At 40.0% G+C, this 19,794-nt stretch overlaps 1 protein-coding gene across 4 annotated transcripts in view; it reads right to left on the reverse strand.

The window, feature by feature from the left end:
* Positions 1–19,794, reverse strand: part of csmd3b (CUB and Sushi multiple domains 3b) — a 927,060-nt gene that overhangs the window by 96,045 nt on the left and 811,221 nt on the right. For all 4 annotated transcript variants that reach the window (XM_069920534.1, XM_069920535.1, XM_069920537.1 and 1 more), the window contains 3 exons: positions 13,935–14,081; positions 13,633–13,821; positions 3,773–3,958 (listed from right to left, as the gene is read on the reverse strand). In XM_069920534.1, the coding sequence (XP_069776635.1) occupies positions 3,773–3,958; positions 13,633–13,821; positions 13,935–14,081 (522 nt within the window). The remainder of the gene's footprint in view (positions 1–3,772; positions 3,959–13,632; positions 13,822–13,934; positions 14,082–19,794) is intronic.

Consider the following 19,794-nt stretch of genomic DNA (forward strand, 5'->3'; position numbering starts at 1 on the left):
TTCAGTCAACCATCAACTAAATGGATGTAATCATTAAATTTCCAGACTGGTGGAGCATGTTGTTTGAGCCCATGGCAGCTGGTCCAAATCATTAAAAGTTAGATCACATGAAATCCAAGGCAAGCTGGCAAATTGCATCCAAATTTGACTTGGCAAGGGGCAACAGGGTGAAAGGTTTCTTTTCTGATTTGAAATTGGTAACCAGTGGTATATCACAAGTGGCAGTGCTGTGACTTTGGATTTTTGTGATGCCCAGACGATGAAATGCAAATTGATGACACAGTAGATAGAAAAGAAGCTTGTCTAAGGCAGCACCATGATACAGATCAACTGGAAAGTTGGGTGAAGCAATGGCAAATGCAATTTAAACGTGAAATGTGGAGGTAATGTAATTTTGAAGGGCAAGCCAAGATAGGGCATACAGAGTAGATGGAAGGGCCTTGGGGTGTGTTCATGAACAGGTTGATCTATAAGGCTATAAATTCAGAAGGTGTTAGCAGGGATGGATAAAGTGCTAAAAAGGCTTATGGCTGGCTTGATTGTGACATACAATATCTCAGATGGAACATCATTTTACAGTAGAGACTTCATCTAGAGTAATGTGTGCAGTTCTGGTCACTACACTCAGTGGGATGTGATTGCACTTGAGAGACAATAAAGGACATTCACCAGGATATTGTCTGTATCAAAGCACTACAGTGACAAGGTGAAATTAGTTAAGCTGGGTTTATTTTCCCTGCACCAGAAGAGGCTGAGAGATGATCTTAGTGTGGGGAATATAGTAACAAATATTTTTCAGACTGTGGGGTTATCTAAGACCATAAAGCATCATGAAAGGAAGGCGGTATGAAGAGGGGGGTGGGGGGTGACTGGAATTTGGCTAAAGAGGTGATGCAGGCAGGTACCCCCACAACATTAAGAAGCATCCAGACAAGGAATCTCCAAGGCATAGAAGGATATGGACCTATGTATGTGACTGGGTCTCCTCTCAGTAGGTACCATGGGGGATGGATATGGAGGAATGAAGGGCCTGTTTCTGAGCTGTACAATTCTATGACTTGAAGCAGAAGGTTCTAATGCATTTATATTAAAAAATTAAGTACTTTTGAAATGTCATCATTCAGTAAAAGTGGCATCCAATTTTCACCAGCAAGGCTGCATAATCAGTCATGAGAAAAATAACTAGTGAATGTGGTTAGCAATGTTAGCTGAGGAATACATATTGGCTAAAGTCCTGGAAAATACTTTTGCTTCTCTTTGATTAGCTCCATGGAAAATGCTAAATTACTGAGGGGAGAATGAGTGCCTCATTTTATCAGAAGAGCTCACCTTTGACTGTATTGCATTTTCTCATGACCTCTCCTGTATGCATTTGAGTCTATAGATTACTGATTATATTTTCTAAGTGAGAGTGGAGTGTGCCACTAACTGAGCCAAAAATAAATAAATAAAGTTTGAAGATTGAAGGTAAAATGTGTTGGCTATTAATGAGATTATGACATTAAGATCAAACTCCAAGATTTTAACCCCAGTAATGTCCCAAAACTGAATCAAAGGAAGCATGACATATTCAAAGTTAACAAGTATTGTTGTTGTTTATTTCCAGATTCTCCCCAGAATAAGGGGAAAATGGAATAAAATGAAATACACAAGATCCTTGACACAATCAGACTTCTGTCTGGTCTTTGATGAAAAAATTCTTCCCTTCCAATGCTTCCCCAATTTCTTGGAAAATTATTATTGGATCCATTTACACCTATCATTCTTTGTAACAAATGATTTACTCAGAGTAAATTCTCTTCATCTTTTTTTCAGCATCTTCTGCTGGTTACCCCTTCATTGCTCCTGGCAACATATATCTACTTATTGCTCATAGCCTTCTTAATTGTCCGCAAAGAACAACCTCGGTTTGTCCATACAAGTATAGTCTTTTATTTCTGTCACAATTATAATAAATTTCCCATGTTCCTTCTCCAAAACATTTACAACATCCTGAACAGGCTTTCCTGTAATTATTCACAAGGCTTCAGAAGATCTTGCTCAATGTTTTATGATATTTATTATCACTTCCTTGATTTTGTACTCTATATTTTATTTATTATCACTAGAATAGTTTCTACCTCCACCTTCAAAGACCTAGGTATGTATTCCCCCATGTTTTTTCTGTCCATCAAAACAAATCACCTGAAACAATCCTGCTTTAAGTATAAATTGCCATTTGGTTACACTTGTAAGTAAATTGCAGGGGTGCAAAGTGGCTTGTACACCTTTTGAAGATAATGTTTTAATTTTCTATTGAAAATCTCCCCACTAAGAACTGGGTGAGGCACTTCTTGTTGCCAGTGAATTGCGAGGGTAATTTCCCCATCTGCATTTTATGCCTGTGATAACAGCAACTGATTACCCCATGAGAGAAAATGAACTGTCAGTTTCAGACCTACAATCATTGTTTCCTTCATTCTGAATATAATACGGAGGACATCATCCTCAAGGTAGCAAATTATGTGTGAGCTTAGATGTTCAGATTGGGACATCGCTTTTATATTTTTTATATCTCGCAATTATTACAATGCATTTTCTAAACATGTGCACCATTATCTTCCATTTGCAAATGCTTTATTATCTGTGGTGCTGATGCAGGTATTAGCTGGGATACTCTGCAGGTTCGACTGAAGTCACTCCATGCTTTCCCTTCCCCTCAGCACCTCCAATTTATGGCATTCTGTTTCAGCCACTGAGTGAGTGTACAAATTACAGGGCAGCTACCTGCATAAATATGCAGATTCTGCTTTAATGCTGCTAAAATGATAATGTTGCTTATTTGAAACAAGAATGCCCCACTTTAAATATATATTTCTGAAAATGCGCGATTTGGCAACAGGGCCACCTGCAATCCCAAATTAACAGTTTAAAAATGGGTTAATTTCAATTTCTCCTGGAATCTATCCATCTGTTGCTTGCTCCTTTCTCAAGTATTGAGTCAAATGTAAATGTTGAAATTGTGCCATGCATACCAAAGTGAATGCTATTAATCCGTATCAGAAAGAGGCAGTGGCCCAACATTAAGTCTGGGGATGCAGTAGCAGATTCCCTTCAGACATAAATATAATGTTCACTTCGAGATCACTGAAACAATTACACAGTCACTGCCTCTTTAATCCATTTGGGTTTGCCAGCAGTTCTCTCATGTGTCAATTCATCGACTAGTGGTGTGAATATATTCCTAATGCTAATGAGATCAGAGACGACAATATCACTGAGACCCTCCATGAAGGATAACCTCATATAATTATCAAAGGCTTTATGTGGCATTTTTCTCTGGTTCACTGTTGTTTAGACATAAGAAAAATCCATGCAACTTAAAATGTTACCAACTCTGTGTTGACCTTTCTGTAATTGAATACTTATTTCTACAACAATTCACAAAAGGCTCTTCAGAAGTTTTCATGACCGTGATAATATGTCAACAATAACTAAAATCTTTGAAATTATGAATATCTTCAGAAGGATAAAGTAATACAATTTTTCCCATCTGATATCTGAACAGAACATTTGTCTTGACCAGAGACCAAAAAATTGTACACATATTTAAATTTCCTGCCCTATTCCAAAGATAAAAATTTAATTTTATATTTGTACAATATCAAAAATGAAGTTCTAGGACTGTTTCTGAGAAACAGATAATTAAGTTTTCATCTCTATCAATATACAACTTGTCATTTAAAACACAATACACATCACAAATATAAAGCGGGCTGTTTAAATTCCTTACCTATACACCTTGGTGGACGGTTCTGATTGCTCCATGTACCATCCTGTTGGCACACAGCAGAGGAGTGTTCCTTTGATGGAAGCCGATAGCCATCGTTGCAAAAGTAGTTGACACGCGTGCTTACTGAGTAATCAGTGGCAAACACTCCTCCATTCACTGATGCTTTGGGAACACCACATGATATTGCTGGAACAAATCATCCACCTCATGAATGCTACGTACTAACGTTTTATATATACTGTACATATATTTAATGAAGCCATATTAGCAATCATGTTTGACCAGAAAAAAAGGCAACAAATGGCAGGTATAGGTAAAGTTGAGGAAATCTTTTGAGGAATACATTGTGTCACAGAGAACTTAAGAAATAAATTAGGAGGGAAATAGGATGGCAAGTAGGATTAAAGATCATTCCACAAAGTTCTGTAAGTGTATCTAGAGTAGTGGTTCTCAACCTTTTTCTTTCCACTCACTTATCACTTTAAGTAATCCCTATGCCATTGGTGCTCTGTGATTAGTAAGGGATTGTTTAAGGTGGTGTGTGGGTGGAAAGAAAAAGTTTGAAAACCACTGTTTTAATCGGACCTAATTGACTTGTTATGTGCACGGTTTCATCACTCCGAAGGAAATGGGCCAATGACAATTTGTCTCAAGCAAAATATTTCAGTAATAATTGGGTCTAGAGCAGTGATTCTCAACTTTCTCTTCCCACTCACATCCCACCTTAAGCAATCCCTTACTAATCATAGAGCACCAATGGCATAGGGATTACTTAAAGTGGTATGTGTGTGGAAAGAAAAAGGTCAAGAACCACCATAGGGACAACCAAAGGGATGACCTATGTGTGAAGCCAGGTAATATGGACAATGTCTGAAATGAAAATGTCTCATATGTATTCACCAAGTAGAAGGATAAGGAAGATAGTGAGTTTAGCAAGGGGTACATGGATGAGATCTATCCCAGAAATGGGTACATGGATGAGATCTATCCCAGAAATGGGTACATGGATGAGATCTATCACAGATCATTACAGATGGGATACAAGCAGAGACCTGGAGCCATTAGGGCATCTTTGTTATCTACAAGTGAAGTGATAAAGACTGTAAGATAGCTTATATTGTTCCTTTATTGAAGAAAGGCAACAGGTATAACTGGATGATTACAGGGCAGTAAGTCTTATGTCAAGAGTGGAGAAATTATTGGAGAAAATACCAAAGGATAGGATTTATGTACATTTGGAGAGACACAGATAGATCAAGGATGGTCAGCAGCTTTGTGAGGAGAAAATCTTGCCTCATTCATTTGAATTAGTTTTTTATGAGAAGGTAACTGAGAAGACTGATGATGGCAGGATATAGACACCGTCTATGGGGACTTTAGTACAGCACTCTACAGTATAAGGTTCTACATGTTAGGCTGGTCTAGAAGATTAAGGAAAATGGGATTCAAACTGAGTTGATAAAATTAATCCAAAATTGGCTTGGTTATGGCGAGAGATTGGATAGGCTTTTCCATAGAACAAAGCAGGTCGAGAGGTGACCTGAAAGAGGTACATAAGATGACAAGAAACATTAATAGAATCTCTCTCCCATGTTAGAGGCATCAAAAACAAAAGGTCTGGGTTTAAGGTGAAAGAAAGAAGTTTTAAGGTGGATTTGAGGAGAATTTATTTTTGCAAAGAGAACATTTGATATATTTAGTTCTCATTTATGTTTGTTGTCATGAATCCCAAGGGACAGTGACAGTGTTATAAAAGATGTGTTAACATGTGATATCTGGAACTTACTGTCAATGGAGGTGGTGCAATCTCTAGTTTTAAGAGACATTTAAACAGGCACAAATAGACAAGGCAGAGAAGGATATAGACAAAATGAAGATAAATGGTATGAGTATAGATGGGCAAAATGTGTACATGCATGTGATGGGCCAGAGATCCTATGAATGAAGTAAATCAACATCGTAAGCAGGGTACAGATCTGGAACAAACATGTTAAGTCCAGGGGAAGAAAATAATGTCAGTTCACAGGAGTGATTTTTTTTTTCCCTTGACAAAGATGGAATGTGCAAATAATATGGAGTACATTTGGTGGGCTTTATCTGAAAGGTATTGGTGTAACCATTACAGGAATTCACAGTTCTTTACGAAATGGAAAATAGACAACCTCTGACTGCAGTTTCCTTGAAGGGATGTGGGTGGTGATTACATCTTTACTCTTCAGGATGTTTTGGTTCCTAAATAATTGTGCTTGTCAGCAAAAAAAGTCCTCAAAATGTGTTTGTCTGATTATCCTCAGATGGGCCACAATCTTGATCCCCAGCCTAACACATGCAGAAACCCCTAACATGCACACTGAGGGCCAATTGGCATCCTCATGCTATTTTGCCAATGAAAACAACCTATTTGGGATTTGATCCTCTCAGTATTTAGAAAAATTGTGAGTGATGAGAATCAGAATGAACATAGTTTATTTCGAGCCCGAAACGCCGACGATGTATCTTTATCTCTGCTACATAAAGGACACTGTTTGACCTGCTGAGCTTCTCCTGCATTTTGTGTTCTTACATAGTTTCTTTCAGCATTGATTTTAGAATTATGCCAAGAAAGACCACAGAGGCCAATCAAACCTATGTGAAATCTAACTCACAGTGAGGGGGAAGCTGGAGATAACCAAATGCCAGTGTTCATCTTCCAGTCTGAATGTTGAAAATAATGGCCCAGAAATTGGACAGGGAGCTGATGGTGATTTGATTGGAATTTTGATTTCAAACCACAATTGTACAACTGTTATGAATTTCACGACTCCTGTCAATGTACATTTCATGTTCTGTATCCATTCGTTCTGGACCCAAAAATGAAAACTTTGAATATGCAAACTGCTGATTTGGCACCGTGACATGGGGTGGCAGGAAAGAGGAGAAGAGATATGGCCAGGAGGGCTTAGTCTCTTTAATATTTCAGAAAAACATGTTTGTTTGTATATCTACCTGATAGAGGAGCTATATCACTAGTGGAAAATATTCTCCAATGTGCTGATCACTGGGGTCTACCCCAACAGCAGGAAGAAGTGTTTCCAGACCACTCTGACCGTGGCAGTGATGGTCACAGAGATGGTCTACTTCTGTGTGTCTAGCTCAGTTCAGTACAGTGGAGATTACATTTGTATCCCAAACACTGACGTATTTATGAAGTGTGCAGAATCTCGGCAGAAAGAGAGTCAAAGTAGTCTTTTCTCTGGAAACCAGAAGAGTAAGCATGAATATTTGCAAAGAAAGCTTTTGACTGAGCAACAGGCTGCAGAGATTTTCTCTGAACTAAACTGGAGATAAACCAAAGCTTGAGGACTTACGATCCTGTTCTGATATGACCGAATCATTATCTCTTCACATTAATGCACTGCCCACTCTTCTCTCTCACACTTGTGTATATATCCACCATTCTCAACCTGCCAATCTTTCTTTGTCCATCTGTCTCTTTTAGTGTCACATTCTCTGCCCACCTGCGCATGACTGGACATGAATGATACATGTATTTGTCCAATTACAATGCAAAAAGTCACCTCTTATTGCACATAGACTGGAGGATTAGGTTGCTATAGACCTCACATATAGAATACACAGAGGACATGATCCGGGATGCCTTCATTGCAGGGATCAGGTTGAACTACATGCAACAGAGATTCCTAGAGCAAAGGGACCTCAGTCTGCAGAGAGCAGTTGAGCTGGCAGGTATGCTGGAGGTGACTCTCCTGGAGGCCTTGTGGTTACCCTGAGCATAGACATCTTTGGATGCATCACCACCCCTTTGCTCCACTAATGACTTGACCATGGGAGCTGTGCTCCACAATCATCTCCTGTTGCATTCCTCCGGCTCTGGTGGTGACCTGACCACAGCTGCAGTGCTAAGGGAGCATCCAAAGAGCTACTTCTGTGGACTGAGCAAGCATCAGAGGAACCGCTACCCAACGAAGAATTCGACTTGCTCCTGCTGTGATAAGAAGGGCCACTATGCCAAACTATGTAAGTCAATACCTCTTCCTAGCAGCACCGTGTGCAGATCGTGGGGCCCACTGTCCCAGACACGTCATCAGTGAGAGCCAGCAGCAACATATGCGTTCTGTGAGAGCTGCATTTAGGGTGTCATCTTCAAGGCCAAGTAGGGCCATGGAGGCCACCATTTTAGGTGCCATCTTCGGGATCCAGCAGTGTCATGTGTGGGCACTGGGGCCACCATTTTGGACATTACTGACTGCAATAACCTGACACTGGCCTCCATCATGCTCAATCAGGACAGCTGACATCAACTTGCCAGGTTGATGATGGATATTCAGGTAAACAGCCATGTGACGAGTTGCTTATTCGATAGTGGAAGCATGAAGAGCTTCATGCACCCAGGCACAGTGCGGTGTTTTTCTCTCACAGTACTGCTGGTGAACCAAAAGGTCTCCTTGGCACCTAGGTCGAACACAGTGGACCTCAGGGGCTTCTGCGATGTGACTCTAACAGTGCAGGGTACCGAATATAAAAACTTTAGACTGATGGTAATGTCACAGCTCTGTATTGTTGGGACTGGTTTATCAGTGTCACCTTAAAAGCTTGATGATAGAGTTTGAAGGGTTCCATTCACTCCTCACTGTATGTAATCGACAGTTTTTGAACCGGCAACTCTATCACTTACCACACATGACCTGCGGCTCTCCATATTCAAAATTTTCCCTTTGTCATTAATGGCCAACCTCACTCCTGACTGTAAACCCATCACCACCAAAAGTAGGCAGTAAAGTGTTCAGAGACAGGGCTTTCATCTGGGTAGAGGTACAGCACTTACTCAAGGAGGGGGTCATTGAAGCCAACACCAGCCCCTGGAGAGCATAGGTAGTGGTAGTACGGAATGGGATGGTTATCGACTACAGTCAGACCATCAACAGGTACATGCAATTCGATGTATACCCGCTCCCATGCATCGTCGACATGGTCAACCAAATTAACCAGTATTGGGTCTTTCTGACCATTAACCTGAAATTAGCATGTTATCAAATCCCTATCCGCCCAGAGGACCACTAGTATACGGCATTCGAGGCAGATGGCCGGATCTACCACTTCCTGCTGGTCCTCTTTGGGACCACAATCGAATCATCGGTCTTCCAGCGGGAGATGGACTGGATGGTGGATCAGTATAAGTTGCAGGCTACCTTCCCATACCTCGATAACATCACCATCTTTAGCCACAACTTGCAAGACAATGACACCAATCTCCAGAAATTACTTGAAACAGCCAAGCTCCTTAACCTTACCTATAATAAGACTAAGTAAGGGTTTTGCACAACCCATCTGGCCATTCTTCGCTGTGTCATAGAGAATGGAGTTATTGGCCTGGACCCTGACTATGCAGCTGCTCCAGGAGCTTTCCCTTCCACGCAGTCTCAAGGCCCTGAAGAGGTGCCTTGTGATCTTTTCTTATTATGCTCAGTGGGTCTGTAATTATGCAGATAAGGGCCATCTCCTCATCAAATCCACATCCTTCCTCCTGGTGGCAGAGGCTCGTGCAGCCTTCAGTCATGTTAAGGCTTCAATGCATGCTGTGAATGAATCCACCCCGTTTCAGATAGAAAGCAATGCGTCAGACTTCACCCTAGCAGCAATGCTTAACCAGGCAAGCAAGCCAGTCGCTTTCTTTTCACGTCATTTACAGGGCCCCAAGATTCGACATTCTTCAGCTTAGAAACAGGCCCAGGCCATTGTTGAGGCAGTGTGGCACTGGGGCCATTACTTGGCCAGTAAAAGATTCACCCTGCTGACTGATCAATGTGCAGTTGCGTTCATGTTTAACAATCAGCAGCAGGTAAAATCAAAAATGATGAAATACTGAGGTGGAGAATTGAATTGTCCACCTACAATTACAATAATGTGTACCGGCCAGAAAACTTAATGAGCCACCAGATGCCCTATCCTGTGGAACCTGTGCCACCGGCTTAAAAACCTCCACAATGATCTCTGCCACCCCGGAGTTACCAGAGTGCAAGCCGCACTTCTACTGGCCAGACAAGGCACAATTAATTAAAGCCACCTGCCCCTTTGAGCAACTCAGTATCAACTTTAAAGGTCCCTTGCCCTCCACAGACTGCAATGTGTATTTTCCGAATATCATTGATGAATACTTCTGTTTTCCATTTACCATCCCATGCTTAGACATGACTGCTGCCACAGTCATAAAGGCCCTGCACAGCCCCTTCACTCTGTTTGTCTTCCACAGTTATATTTGGATAGCATGAGTGATGATCTGTGCCACTACCTGTTGGCCAGAAGCATTGCCACGAGCAGGACCACGAGTTACAACCCCCAAGGTAATAGGCAAGTGGAGAAGGAGAACCCTACGGTTTGGAAGGCTGTCCTTCTAGCATTGCGGTCTAAGGACTTCCTAGTTTCCCGCTGGCAAGAGGTTCTCCGGGAGGCCCTCTACTCCATTAGATCCCTGCTCTGTATGGCTACAAATGCCATACTGCCTGAACGTATGTTTTCCTTTCCCAGAAAATCTGTGACTGGGACCACACTATCGATGAGGCTGATGTCCCCAGGGCCCATCCTACTCTGTAAGCATGTGAGGAGCATAAGTTTGACCCCTTAGTCGAAAGGGTCTACTTCCTCCAAACCAACCCGGACAGACACAAAGACACCATCTCTGTCAGGGACTTGGCTCCCTCAGGGGACCTGGAGACTACAGCTGTTCCCCCAACACCCCCCCTCACCATGTAACACACATAATGCACCTGACCCCTGATAGCCTGCCCATGTCCCAAGGGAGCTTACACAGGACTCATTGGTGCCTCCCCACCATCAGAACACTGATGAGGATGTACAGATACCTGAGACCATCCAGGATCCCACCATGACACTGAAGCCACAACGGGTGCTATGACGGTCTGAGCAATTGACCAGACCACCTGAAGGACTGAACTTGTGACTTTGAATTGTAACCTTGTAGGATACACTTCACCCATTGATCTCTTTTTAAAAACAAGTGGTGAATGTGGTAAACCACTGTGATGTATAATTGTCTGGTCAGGGACACCTATTGGCCGATTGTACCTGTGGCCCCTCTCCACAGGTTCCTGTGTAAAAATAGCTGTTTCACAGCTCCTTAAAGCTCAGTGTAGGACAAATGAACAATATGGATGTTCTTGTGTTCTTAAGGGAATAAAAGCCTATTGGTTTCTCAACAACAGTCTTTTGAGTAAATGATGGTGCATCAGCTGTTACACCACCAGCAATCGGGAATTGGGTTTGAATCCCACACTATCTGTAAGGAGTTGTATGTTCTCCCTACGTCCACTTAGGTTTCATCCAGGGGCTCCGGTTTCCTCCCACTGTTTGAAATATAATGGGGGTTCTAGGTCAATTGGATGTAATTGGGAGGTACAGATTCATGGGCCTAATATGGCCTGTTACCGAGCTATATGTCTAAATTTAATTTTTTTAAAATTTACATTATGTTTCAATTCTACGTCTTATTTAGATACGTAAACAGAGGCTGGGGTGATCAATTTGATCTTGTAACTTGACATAAAATTTTATCAATGTAACTTAGCTCTCCATTATTCTCTCAGTTAGAGAAATACATAGGCCCGGGTACTCTCGATTAACTGCTTTCTTTTGCCCTAGCATTCTGTATAACTCCTTTGCACTGAAATTAGTCTGTAATGGTCACTTCCCCAGGTCAAAACTTTAAATGTTAAATTTATATTTAGACATACAGCTCAGGAGCAGACCGTTTTGGCCCATGAGCCCATACCGTCCAATGACACCCAACCAATTAACCTACAACCACTTGTGTGTTTTGAATGGTAGGAAGAAACCAAAGACCCTGGGTAAAACCCACACAGACACGAGGAGAACATACCAACTCTTACAGACAGTGTGAGATTCAAACCCTGGTCCTGATTGTTGATGCTGTTACAGCATTGTGCTAATGGCTGTGCCAACTTTGTCTTAATAGGAGCTGATAAACATTTTTATTAAAGTGCCATGAAGCCGTGAAAATCACATGGCTATTAAAACTAACTCAGGTAGTTAAAAGATTTTTTTTGCACTGTTTATAACCTTATCTGATACTTTTCAGTTCCTTTCTCTCTCCCTCTTTTTTGCAGATAGGGTGCGAATCTTGATGCAAACAATGTAGTCTTTGTACATTGCCTTGAAGCACAGAAGGTTTTCAAGTGATTTCAAGCAGATAGGCAAGATAATAATAGGCGCCATAAAGTGTACAGAATAAAGCTGCACTCATTTTCAGATAAAATTTCTGATTGATGTATTGGGTGTTATGGGGTCATCAGCCATCAGGGACTGTTACCATGCTGTATCTCTAAAGTTAAAAAAAATGACAAATATACTGAAATAACTGAGATTAAAAGTAGTGGGCAAAAGACACAGTACTGGGTGAAAAACTTTACAGCCACAACTGTTTTGATCTAGAATTCACCATCTGAGCAGAAATTATAAAGGAAGGAATTGAAGAGACACATCAGGGATAATAGTTATCAGGTCGATAAGCAAAGTTAGAGAATCAGATTGAACAAATCGCTCCACAAGAAGCCAGCATTAGTTTAATGGGCAAAATTGGCTCCTTCTGTGGCGTGACAATACTTTGATTCTCTATGATTCAATAAATTTCACTGCCAGGAGCAATCTTTCCATTGGTGACCTTTCCAATATTAGTCTCTCGATTTATTTGTTGGATTTATAGATTTTGGCATCATTTCAGTAGAGTTAATCTTTCCTTGTAACAAATCATATGGCTATATGTCAGTTCAAAACATATTCCATGACAGCTATTGTCAATATAGAAGGATGATACTAAGAACAGAGCTCTTTACTTCATTCAATGAAGCATTAACAATATGTCAACGTGATCTTTATCTTAGTTAACTGGCTGCATTTTCAATACACAGATGTACTATCCACCATGCAGGCTTTTATATTGCTGCACTTCTGAGCCAGATGCCAATTTGTACCATCGTCTCCACGTGGTTGCCCAATGATATTTCTGGCTAGCAGAAGACAAACCTTGAACATTAGTGCATGTCGAGTTCTTCTCCCCTTCAAATAGGTGTTTTATTTCTCACTTGGTTTGTAATTTTCTTCCAGCGGGATGTTTGGAAATTGGTCAAATCTCTCCAGTTGAAACAGCCAGAGAATGGATTCTGTATCTACCTCTGGATTTTGGTCTGGATTATTATTATCATCAAACCATAATCTAGATTTTGAAAGGCCAATTTTGTGACAAAACACCTTGTAGACTATAAAATTCCTTGTTTGATTTAACATCTACTGGGTATTTTACAGCGAGATCAGACATGATATTGAAAGCATCAGACCAAATCAACCAGGGGTGCAGTGCTAATTGGTTAAGTGCCGGAGCTCACCAAAAACAGCAACAAGGAGGAGCTGGAGTGGCCTCCTGAGGTGCTGGAGAGACACTCCGGTGAGCTCCGGCAGAAATGCACTCCTGAAAACAACTGAACTGAAGTGACGACTTGCTATCAAATCGTAATTGGAAGCAGTCTTTTGTGTCTGACTTTTGTCTCTGAATAATTAACAGAAATTAGTGACCTTTTTTCTTTTATTGTTGGATCCTCACCCTTGACCTGCATTGTGGTTAGTGATATGATGAATCATGTACATTAGCAGGTCCCTGGCTAAAACTGGGGCATTTAGGGGAAGGGTGAGGGGTAATTTTACAGAAGCAGTAACATGTTAAAAACAAAAATGAAAGCCAGAGATCGTAACTTGAAGAAAACAAAAACATTAGGAGTATCTGTCATATTTAGAGGAATAACCACACAAAATCATGAATCAGGAATGTTTACCTTGACAGGCAGGAACAGGTACATCCCAAGAATAAAATCCATATGGTGATTTCCTGCACACGGCAGTGCTGTTCCCAATAAGTCTGTAACCTGGTTCACATGCCCAGCGAACAATACTGTTGAGCTGACCTCCTGTTTGACTGAGTGTGATACCGTGGGGAGGAGACTCTGGAGTGCTGCAATAAAAGGCTGGTAAAATAAAGCAGGGGATGTTCACAAAATGTTTTTTTTTCAATTGCACTTCAGCTTGTTTTAATTTTGATTTGGAGGAATTGGAAAGCAGGACAGTATGAGATACCTACCAACGTAACGGATTCTGAAGCCTTTTTTGTTGGTACCATGATCAGCAGACCAACGAAGAAAAAGTTGGTGGCCATTGCTAGTGATATTGAAAGGGGAAGAGTAGTCTCCACTGAAGGAATTTAGCAATGGGCTGTGGTTGTTTGGACCTTTGTTAAAGCGGACAATTAGTATGACAATCTGAATCTACATTTTAAAATTACAACATTTTTTCATGAAGAATAATTGATATTCATAGCACAATCAGAAATCAAAGTGATGCAGTTTTAAACACTGAAGAAAGTAGGATGCAATTACAAAGCGAGATGGCAGATCAAATGTTTAATAATATGCTGTGATCAATTGCTTTGCACATCAAACCTACTTTGGATTAGGCAGCTTGTAACAAGTAGTGCGTTATTAATATTTGAAGACCTACAATATTTTTAACCACAAATTACTCAACATTGAAAAATTTTGATAACCTTCACACTCCAATGATAATGTACCAGAAGTTTTAACCTTATGAGATATTTCACCAGAAAGAAAATGCACGTGAATGATGCAAATATTGTATTTTCACAATTATTTTTAACAAGCTTAACACTCGATATCTTAGTCACAGCAAATTTGTTTACTGTCCCCTGTGTTTGCTTTTATTGAAGTTCTATCTGAGAAGAGGTCCTATAAAGGCATTTTAAAAAGTGATTCCCAAGGTGTTGAATCATTCGTCATGGTCTCCTGATTTGGTTGATAGGACTGCAGTTAAGTTGGGTCAGTCATCAAATTTCCTTTGACAGCAAGCAAAGTCCTCTATCAGCTTTACCAGTTGAAATGGTAAAAGTAAACACTATTTTGAAACTTTAAAAATTACAAAGTATCTACAAATTGTAAACGCAGCCAAAACACATAACCAAAGAACAAAGAAAAATAATTTTAAACCTCCTTTGTTAGATAATCCAATTTACTTTATGTCAACCAGATCATGGAATATCAGAAAGATTGGGCTAACATGACATTTTGACAATGTCAATAACCTGTATTCCTTACATCCGAGAGTGCATAAAAATGTTAGAGGTTTTTTTTTAAATGTTTAAACAACCATTGAAATCAGGTCCATGAAAAAGTAACACGAGGATTTGCTATGGCATGGACTAGTAGGGCCGAACTGGCCTGTTCTGTGCTGTAAGTGGTTATATGGTTAAGCGCAATGGCTAAAAAAAAAGTAATAATCAATCAATTATTGGTTAACTATTCAAGCCATTAGTTGATTTGTAGATTTTATTTCATGAAATTAAAGTTTTGCTAGTTCATGTTAATATTGGAATGTTGATTTGAAAGTATTGTAATTGTTCCCCACCTCTCCCATATGTATAACCTTCTACTTTAATTTCAGAATTTGCATAACTTAATATGCTTTTTTTTTTCTTCTGCACTGTGGTTTACATTCAAATCCACATATTTTTAATATATCTGTTACAGTAGCAAAATTGATTTTTATTTCTGCTCCCAACACAACAAGGAAGTTTGAGTTTGAATGGGGAGTACGTTTGTGCGAAAATAATGCAAAGGCAGGAGATTAAAATATCAATTAAAAATGTTGCAAATGCTTGAAATGTGATATTTAAATGGCCAAAAAAAAATGATGGAAATACCCAGTTGGGCAGGCTGCATATGTGGAAATGGAAACAGAGATAATGTATCAGGTCTGGATTATTTCATTAACAAGAGGAAATAGAGAAAATAAAAAAGCTTTAGGATTTAATATCAGTTTCTCCAAGTTCAGGTAATTTGCTTCTTTTTTTCTGTCAATATCAGAAATAACCATTCTGCCTGCCATCCATCCAGGATTTGGGTTCATTTTATTTTTCTATCTCTACACGTATGGCATGACATGAGTTTATTGTCAAAAACATAGAAGACATCAAAGTTCTTATTTGCTGCAACATCACCGATATATTTGTAAGATATAACAGCCATAGCATAAATTAAATTACTATATAGTGCATCATGAGACAGTAAAATATGCAATGAATACAAAAGGATAAATAAATATTCATAGTTTCAGTTAGTGCAACAAAGATGCCATATTTCAATTGTGCAGAATGATTTTGTAGCAAGGTCCTGGATTGATTTATAGTTAGGATAATTAAGGAGATTAAATAGCCAGATAGTTGATAGTTTTTGACTCTGTTCCTTCTGCATGAAGGTAGTAGTGAAAGTGATTATAACCAGGGTGATGGAGATCCTTTATAATCTTGGCTGCCTTCTAGAGCTAGTGCCTCACATAGATGTATTCAATGGTAGAAAGGTTGGTGCCCATGATGGACTTGACTAGGTTTCTACCACCTTCTATTTCAAACCAGGCCAGGATGAAACCAATCAGTACACTTTCCACCTATACCTGCAGAAGTTTGATAGAATATTAAATGACGAAAGTCTCCTCATAAAGACAAAAGTCTCCCAAAATTATCTCCTCAAAAGTCCAGCCTAGCTTGCCTGGGGTGTCTCAAAGCCTTGCTATTAGCTATACTTAGCTATCATAGTTTAGGTGGGAGGGAAGGTAGTGACGCAGGGCAGACTTTTAAATTTAAATTATTGAAAATTCAATTTGAAATTTTAAAATTTTGACATTCTGCACGGTAACTCCCCACAAGTCTGTGCCACTCAATTAACCTACACTCCCGGTACTTTTCGAATGTTGGGAGGAAACCGGAGCAGACACAGGGAGGATGTACCAACTCCTTACACACAGCGCAGGATTCAAACTCTGGTCCCAATCACCTGCGCTGTAAAGGCATTGTGCTGACGACTACGCCAACCACGCCACCTTAGGACTTGGGACAAAAATAATAACTTCAATCGCTATTTATGAATAATCTTGATGAAATATTTATTTGGGGAAAATCAAGTTATTTTTTTCTTAACTGTGTCCCAGTTGTCTCAAGTGGTGCTTAAATTTTTATTGAGTGTGAAACTTGTACTGCGGTAATCTGATGTAATTTATAGTGAGTTTCATGACCAGTACCATTTTACATTTGAAGAGCTCCTCAAAATTAAATACACTAATACACAATTCAAGTTGTATTTTCAAATACTAATCCACAAAATCAGTGTTTGGTTATGTATTCGACAAACAAAATGTCCTTGCCTCCATACATGTTTGTTTGCAATTAACATTTAAATTGCATTTGTTTCTGCCTAAAGTCGCACTATCTACTTAAGTCCAAATAGCTTTGATGCAAGTTAAATTTGCTCAATGCCATTTGGGACTTATTTTTGTGTCTGAGGTTATTCCATTTCTTTGGATAAAGAATGTTGTGTCGTCCCTTCAAATAATTCAGCCATCTGGAATGTTACAAAACATTCTTCAGAAACATAATTACAAAAAAATCTCAAATTATTAAAGGGCGGCCTCCATCTATCTCAGTTCAAGGTTAGGAAAGGATCTCTGATATCCCAGATCATGATATAAATCAAAATCTGAAAATACCATTGGATTATAACATCTTTCTTTAGTCTGGGACATAATGGTCTAAATCTAATTTCAAATGCAAATATAAATAATATTTTAGCAAAAACACAAAAAATGCTGGAGGAATTCAGCAGGTCTCACAGTGAGCATAGAAGATAAAAAGATGTAATCAAAATTTTGGGCCCGAGCCCTTCTTCAAGGGACAGTAAACATCCGAAAATCTGGATTCCAGAAATCCGAATCACCCAAAAATCCAGACTTCTCAAAAGCTCTCGGCTTTTGCATGCAGACATTGTGTGTGTTCATGGCGTGTGTGTGTGTGCACAACCAGCGCACTTGTATGCATTGCATAAGCACCACAGATGTACTGCCCAAGAATCCAAAAAAATCTGAGCAATCTGAAAGCCAAGCAGTCCAGATATTTGGACTTCTACGGTATGAGCAAAAGGCAGGCCCCTGAATTAAAAGGTGGGGAAGAAGGGAAGAAAGGGCAGGGGGTTGGGGTACACAGGCCAACAGACAAAAGGTGATAATTGGATATGGATAAGAGAAGAGAGGAATGATGACTGGGGGGAGGGAGGGATTGCTCTCTGAATGAGACAGAGCTAGAGGAAAGGAGAAATAGGGATAGTGAAAAAAGGGAGAAATGGGAGAGGGGGGCCTAATGGTATTCAGAGAAATCAATATTAATGCCATCTCCTTGGAGGGTACCCAGAGAGAATATGTGGTGTTCCTCCAATTTGCAGGTGGTCTCCGTCTGGCAGTGCATAAGACCTTGAACAAACATGTAAGCATGGGAATGGAGCGGGGAATTGAAATGGGTTGCCACTGAGAGATCCCAGCTATTGAGGCAAAGTTAAGAAGTTGAAGGGAGTGATCTCCCTGCCTGTGCCCAGTCTCTCCAATGTAGAGGAGACCACAAGAGGAGCACCAAATGCAGTAAATTAACTCAAGGATTTACAAGTTAACCATAGAATATTACAGCAAAGAAACATGCCCTTCGGGCTTTCTAGTCTGCACCAAACTATTTTCCTGACCTGCACCCATTCCATAGCCCTCCATACTTCTCCTATATATGTACCTGTCAAAATTCTTCTTAAATGTTAAAATTCAGCCGGCATTCACACTTCAGCTGGCAGTTCATTCCACACTCCCACCACTCCCTGTGTGAAGAAGTTCCCCCCTAAACTTTCATTTTTACCTTTAACCTATGTCTGGTTTGTATATCACCTACCCTCAGTGGAAGAAAAAACTTTTCTGTATGTACTCTGTCTATATCCCTCAAAATTTTAAATGTCTCTGTCAAATCTCCCCTCATTTATTTAAAAAAAATATTTTTTGTTTTCCATCAATAAACAGGAAAACAACAACTCAAACTGCTTCAGAATATACAGATACCCTCCAACATCGACATACATATGATGTTTCCCCCTCCCTCTCCAACCCTCCTTTCAAAAAAGAAAAGAGAAAGAAAGAAAAAAAAAACAAAAAGAGAACACTGGATGTGGTGTCGGCGCTGCCCCCTTATGTAATTTATTTTATTAATCCACCTATTGGTAATTTTTGTCAGGGTGTGGCTATATATCTCCCCTTATTCTATGCTCCAGGGAAAAAGGTCCTAACCTGTTTCACCTTTACCCTGCATCTCAGTTCCTGAAGTCTGGGCAAAATCCTCTTAAATTTTCTTCATTCTTTCAGTCTCATTTGACATCTTTCCTGTTGTTACATGATCAAAAGTGCACACAAGGCTCCAAGTTAAAACACAATGCTGGAAAAACTCAGCAGGTCCATAGTGTCTTCTATATAGCAAAGATAAAAATGCAAAACTGACATTTCAGGCTTGAGTCAAGGTACTCCAAATTTGGTCTCACCAATATCTTGCACAACTTTACTATAACATACCAACTCCTATACTCAAGACTTTGATTTATGAAGGCCAGTATTCAAAATCTCTCATTACAACCCTATCTACCTGTGATGCCTCATTCAGGGAATTATGTACCTGCATTCACAGATCCATCTGTTAACCACATTCCTCACTGCCTGGCATTTTACCATGTATGTCTTTTCTTGGTTTGTCCTTCCAAAATGCAGAACCATAGAACATTGCAACACAGAAACATGCCTAGTCTGAGCCAAATCTTTTTTTTTTGCCTGTTCCCACTGACCTGCACCGACCCCATAGCCCTCCATACCTCTCCCATCCATGCCATTGTCCAAATTATTAGTAAATGTTAAAATTGAGCCCATGTTCATCGCTTCAGCTGGCAGCTCGTTCCACACTCCCACCACTCTCTGTGTGAAGAAGTTCCCCCTCATGATCCCCCTAAACTTTTCCCCTTTCACTCTTCACCCAAGTCCTCTTGTTTGTATCTCACCTACCCTCAGTGGAAAAATCCTATTTACAT

This window comes from Narcine bancroftii, chromosome 2 (assembly GCF_036971445.1).
Source record: "Narcine bancroftii isolate sNarBan1 chromosome 2, sNarBan1.hap1, whole genome shotgun sequence".
NCBI lineage: Eukaryota > Metazoa > Chordata > Chondrichthyes > Torpediniformes > Narcinidae > Narcine > Narcine bancroftii.